The following is a 6,305-nucleotide window of genomic DNA, read 5'->3' as shown; positions in this document are numbered from 1 at the left end:
ATATACACACATATAGTATATACACTGGGTGAATGTGCAGTAGTAGCAGCAAGCAGGTGAATTCTGTACATTAATATGAATAGACATCTGACTATTTTACAGAATAGATGCAACGATTTATTGTAGCCTGTTTGTACAATTCTTGTTAGCTTGAAAGTGAATGAGCACCTTTATTCTTTGACACGGCCTGATCTCTGGGGCAGCTTCTGTAATTTCTTTAAGTAGTATCAGGAATAGTTCCCCAGCCTTCTTTAAGGATATTCAAAGCTCTCAAAGCTTGGACATTTCTGCCTTTTCTTCTGTTCTCTGTCAGGATCGTTTCACGCTGCTTCAGTAACGCTGAGACTCGTCTCTGGTGCGTTTTTACACTGACAGTGTGTGTCGGATCACTGTCATGATGAAGAATGAAGCTGTTGTCAATCAGACGCTTTCCAGATGGTTCTGCAATATCTGTTGGTACTTTTCTGCATTTATAATTCAGAAACACAAATGATGTTTTTCCTGTGACAGGCTGCTATTATCCAAGTACCTAAAGATTTTGTAACTTTAGGGTTTCTTATAAGTTTGGACAAAACACAGGTTCATCCCTCGAGTTAAGATGCCCGGCTTGGTGAAAGAGCAACCAATGAAAGAAGTTTAGACAGCTGGGACAACTATTGCAAGAGCACTTTTGAGGAAAGTTTCATTAAAGTCTGGCTGGACGAAAAATATAAAGAAATGACTTAAGACTTTTGCACACCAATGCACTTTTTAAATTTCCAGAAAGCTTATTAATCTAAGAGAAAATTATGTAATAAAGGAGATCTCCACATAAATGTGTTGTTTCCCTGAAAAAGTTAATAAAATAACTTTTTATTAAGTCATTTAAAAATAATGAAATAGTAATGATCCTGGATCCATGTAACACACTATCAGTTTCAAACCTGGTTGACAACATTACCAAAAACCAGATGTGGTATTCTGTGAGTGTGTATAAAACAGAAGACAACATCTGGTTTCTCATCCAGACTAAAACAGCTACAGCTGTTAAACAGAAAATCTTTTATTTTATTTATTTATTTTTTAAAATAAAGGTCAGGAATCAGATAGGGTTTAAAATATTTTATTGACCCCAAATTTCACATTACAGGCACAGGCCCAGCCCACAGTTCAAAAACACTTTTGTTCAGCGATGCTGGAGTATAAAACGTTATGTACATGTGCTGTATAAAGATATACAGCGATATGATGCTGCCCCCTGCTGGAGGTACTGCAGTCTTTCAGTCACTTCACATCCTGATGGTCAAGTCAGGCCACACATGTGTCGGACCACATGCTGCCAGGTACATTTAAGGAAGACGAGAAAAAAAACAACAACTTTATTTTAGGTATGCACGTCCCTTTGTGTCAGAAGAATAAGTGTCCTTGTAAGTGTGTCTTAAATAAAACTTTAACACTGTCTTCATAAATAACTCTGTAACACAGAGAAATGAGTAGCTGTAAGAAAAAAGAAGTTTTGCCTCAAACATGCAGTGAAGACAAGGAGAAAACGTTTGCTCCCAGTTAATCCACAGACGTCTGGAAGGAAAATTGGACTGCCAAGCGTCAAGAACCTGGTTTAGAACACGCGGTCGAACTCTGTCTGGCTCGTGGTCGCCGGATTCCGGTTCTGATTGGGCTGCTGCTGGGGCATGTGTCCTCTCCGCCGAGGCGGGGCCAGGTACTCAAACATGGACGTGTTGTGGGTGGAGAGCATGTTCTTGAGGTCTGACGGCATCGGGTCTGACCAGAAGAAGTCGTGGTTGAGGGCGTCGTCACTGTCGATTCGCTGTGCCGGGTCCAGGACCAGCAGCTTGTCGATGAGGTCCAGGGCGTACGGGTCTTTGACGTAAGCTTTGAGGCGGTCCTTCACCTTCCTTTTCTGACCTTTGGGCAGCTCCATCTTCTGGTACAGCTCATACTTCTTGTCTACACCGGGCCACACCTGATGGGAGAACCAAGTGTTAGTTAAGTTAACACAGAGCTGAGAAACAGAACAAACAGAGTCTGAGAGGAAGAATGAAGGCTCACCTCTGCCGTGATGGAGCCGCAGAGCTGGCTGATGAGGGTCAACTGGTGCTGCTCCGTGTTCCCCTGCATGATTGGACTCCGTGTCCACATCTCAGCCATGATGCAGCCGGCGCCCCACAGGTCGATTGGAGGCCCGTAGTCTCGCTCACCTGCAAAAACAAAGAATACACAGAAATTAAAAAACTGCACCAGGAGTACATTTGAAATTTACTTGTACTACTTTTTCCTGATTATACCTGTGACTATGTTTGAGTACAAGTCTTTTGTTTCTTTCTTACCCAACAGCAGCTCTGGAGGTCGGTACCACAGCGTCACCACGCGGTTAGTGTAGCGGTTCCCCTGGCTGTTCTTGGCCAGGCTGAAGGCTCGAGCCAAACCAAAGTCGGCCAGCTTCAGGACGCCGTCTCTGGTTATGAGCACATTGGCTGCCTTCATGTCTCTGTGAAGGATCTGAGCAAAGAACAACAGATCCCCATTAATATTCTGACAGTGGAATTTCCTTTGGTTTAAAGTACCCACTGTGTCTCTGAGAGTCTAACCTTGTTCCTGTGGATGTAGTACAGCCCATTGAGCAGCATCTGCATCACCTTCTTGATCTCTGCCAGCGTGAACTTCACGTTGGCGTTGCTCAGCAGCCCAGCCAGGTCATGCTCACAGAAGTCAAACACCAAGTAGATGCTGCCTTTGTATCTGTTAAACTGAGTAGCTGAAAAGGAGAACAGCAAATTAAAAACAACCCCCAACTAACTGAAATAAATCCACACAAAGATGTGTCACACAAACCTTTGGTCCTGCAGATCTCGATCAGATTGACAACGTTCTCGTGTTTGAGCAGTTGAAGGATTTTGATCTCTCTCAGAGCTGTGATTGGGAACTAAAGTGGAGGAAAACCAGTTATATTTCATCCACACCAACTTTCAGGACACTGGGTTTTAAATGACACCAATGCTCTGGTTTCTTACCCCTTCTTTCTCGTTTTCCATCAGCACTTTCTTCAGTGCAACTTTCTTCCCTGTCTGCCGGTGCTTCGCTTTGAACACCTCCCTGTACAAAAGACAAATTTTAGAACAGTCGGCTTTTTAAACTACTCGACTCAAACGGTATATAGCCTAATGTATAGTGGGCTAGAGAAACAACACTGCTGGCATTTGTGTGGTAGACATGATCTCAGTCCACTTCAGACAAGAACTGCTTCATCCCAAAGACAAAGGTGAACAACAACAGGAGTACTTAGACCTTTACAGACTAAACACTAGGGGTGGGTTTTGATTATCGATTTTCCGATTAAAATCAATTCTAGCTTGAATAAAATGATATTGATTCATTACAACCCTGAATCAATTTTTAAATATAAACGTATTTTGCCTGAAACTCCAGAATCACAGGTTAAACCTCACAAAATTTCGACAGCCACCAAAAACGTAAGCTTCTCTGACCTGACGGCACATACACAGACACCCTGTCTGGACTGAAAGCCAACAGCTCACAGGTGGACTCAAAAATCATTACGTTAAGTTACAAAGAGCAGAGGGTGGGAACACTCACCATTGCTGTGTCATAAAAAAAAAATCAAATGATGAATTTTTATGTTTGAAGAGCGTAGATCGATTGTTTGTTTACATCACTCAGCACAAGCAGAACTGCATTACTGCATGCAGAAGACATGCAGTAATGACAGTGACAGTACTTGTGATTTAAACAGGCAAATGTTCAGCATTCAAACTACAGGTGAACAATAGTCAAAGCCAGATGTTTCCCTGTTAAGTCGATGTCAGTACACATCTACACAGCATGTCAACAAACCGTGGGAAAAAAGCCACAGGATATTTAAAAAAAGAATACATGAATGATTGCGGGTAAGGATCTCTATATGTTAGTATTTACGAAGGGTATGTTTTGACTTATCTTCACAATTACAGTGGTCCTTCGCTATTTAGCGGATTCTTTTAGTGCAATTTTGCATGCTTTGTTTGTTTTTTTAAAGTCCATTGTGTTCTGCGTCCCGATCGGCTGTAGATCATTGTCGATCTCCTCCGTGCCGCCGAGGAGATCGACAATGAGGACACCGCAGAATCGCTACATTGATCACTGAAGTGCTGCACTGTATGTTTGTAAGTTTTCTCCCCCGACAAACACAACAATGTCGAGGAAACGTTTGGCACCGTCAAAGGTACCTGCGGTAGCACACAAAAGGCAGAGGAAGATGCAAACCCGACCGTAAACAAGACGCGAATATCACACCGGAAACGAAGCGCCCTACAGGAGTTTCCCCACCGGAAGTAGCATATGCTAACGTGCACTGAAACCGATTCTAGAAATCAGTGACGATACTCAGCCCTAGAATAAACACCCACTTCACAAAAGCATGGCACAGCATCGGAGAATCAGCTCATCGGGACAGAGGTCAAGCTGCCTCTCTTCCACGTCAGGGGAGAAGAGATGTCACTCATTGAGAATACAACGCAAAGCCTTTTTTGGTGCTCTATGAGTGAGCCTGGTTTTCAGCATGTGGCTCATTTAGCCAGTCACAAATTATTCCGGTGCCATATCTCGGTGCCCTGTTGTTTCAGTTGATCGCAGAAGACCATAGCCCATGAAAGCTTTGCAACTTTACAAACCAAATACCTTTTTAAAAACATGTCGAAACAGCCTTCCTTAATAAGCAGCTGGACTAATACAGGAAGGAAACTTCGGTTGTTTACCTGCTCTGCATTCACTCCGTGCGGCTAGCAGTTAGCACAGCTAGCCTTAACACAGCTGGCGTTTATACGGAATTCGCAAAGCAGCTAAAGATTCAGTAAGACAACCAGCCTGCTTTGTACTACTCACCCAAAGGTTCCTTGTCCTATCTTGGCCATTTTCTCGTACTTGGAGAACTCGTCACAGAAAGGGAACTCCACTCCGTCGTAGTACTTCGACATGATGGCGGCCTCCCGGTCGGGCCTGGACAAAAGGAAAATTCACGAGACTTTATAGTGGTAACATCAAACAAGGCTTACACAGAACGCGCCTCAAATGCAGCTGAAACAAACTAAAGCAAACCCGTTTGATAAATTGAAAAATAAATAGATTTAATCTTACTTTTCAGCCCCGGTGGCATTGCTTGTCTTATCCCGCTGCATCCTGTCCGTGTCCGCGACGTAGTTACGTATGGAGCGTCTGCGCAGTGCGCACGGCGTCACCTCTAGAGCTCAGCGACGCCCCGCATGCTAATGTGGGGGCGGGCTTGGCAAAAAGTAAAAATAACCCCAAAAGAAGCGACAATAAAGAAAGACAAATGAAAAATAAGCAGTAAAAGAATAATAAATATTAAGAAAATAAAAAAATAAATAAAAAACCAATCTCGTAAGGCCGGGTTCGTCTGTAGCATCTCATTCAGAAAGGTCAAGTCTGTCGGGGTGGGGGGCATAGAGGAGTGGAGTGGCCTCTCCGAAACTGTGTTGTCATGCCATAATGCATGGTCTCATACAGGGTGGAAATTCCAGTTCTCCTGATCCTCCTGAGTGCATCAAACATGAAACCATGTCACAAAAATAATATATTTTAACTTTGAAACTTGCACAGTGGTTTATTTAGAACTCTTATTTTCATAACTGTAAACAAAGGAACTCACTGATAGCCTATTTACTTCCGCCAACATGTATTTATTCATAATGTTATAACTTTTACTTAGAAGCTGTAGTGATTGCCGTTTCCATTCGTTAAAATTAAACATGTTGTCGATCTGTTAATTCACCATTAAATGCTGTGCTTCTGTGTGGCGGTTGTATTAATACATTATTATTATTATTACAGGGTAGCCACATACCCTCAGCATGCTGATGGAGGTCTCTGCACATTAAAACCGTCAGAACTCTCTGTTTTCAGCCGGTTTCAAGTGCTTTTCTTGATTTCCTGCGAGCTCCCTGCCACCCCCTCAGCAGCCATTTGCTTGCCTCTGCAGTTATTTTAAAGCATGCATCGAAACTAAACTTGACTGGGAAATAAAAGAGCTATTATCATTATTCAAATCTATCTGAAAGAAAAGAAACAACAAGCTAATTTATGATTCACGTGTTTTTTTTTTATACTTAAAACAGCAACAACAAACACTGAAGTTTGTCTGTGAAGGTTCTCAGTCATCTAGGTCATTGTAGTCTAAGGAGCTTGGAATTAAAAGCATCTAAATTTCTTTAAGTTTTCTTGAAGACGTTTCACCTCTCATCTGAGAACCTTCTTTAGTTCAAATCAAATCAAATCACTTTTATTGTCACATC

The 6,305-nt window shown here is 42.4% G+C and overlaps 1 protein-coding gene across 1 annotated transcript; it reads right to left on the bottom strand.

Annotated features, from left to right (window-relative positions):
• Window positions 1-1,093: 1,093 nt before the first annotated feature.
• Window positions 1,094-5,232, bottom strand: cdk9 (cyclin-dependent kinase 9 (CDC2-related kinase)). The gene is made up of 8 exons (XM_005748161.1): window positions 5,131-5,232; window positions 4,879-4,992; window positions 3,012-3,093; window positions 2,833-2,923; window positions 2,589-2,755; window positions 2,328-2,499; window positions 2,050-2,198; window positions 1,094-1,963 (listed from the first exon to the last, which is right to left on the bottom strand). Exons 1-8 carry the CDS (start codon window positions 5,169-5,171, stop codon window positions 1,598-1,600), a joined length of 1,182 nt encoding a protein of 393 aa, XP_005748218.1. The 5' UTR covers window positions 5,172-5,232; the 3' UTR covers window positions 1,094-1,597.
• Between the last annotated feature and the right edge of the window lie 1,073 nt (window positions 5,233-6,305).

The sequence above is a fragment of the Pundamilia nyererei genome, unplaced genomic scaffold (genome assembly GCF_000239375.1).
Source record: "Pundamilia nyererei isolate P.nyererei 1_Seehausen unplaced genomic scaffold, PunNye1.0 scaffold00215, whole genome shotgun sequence".
Lineage (NCBI taxonomy): Eukaryota > Metazoa > Chordata > Actinopteri > Cichliformes > Cichlidae > Pundamilia > Pundamilia nyererei.
The sequence above is the reverse complement of the archived record's forward strand: the minus strand, read 5'-3'. Positions and strand labels throughout refer to the sequence as shown.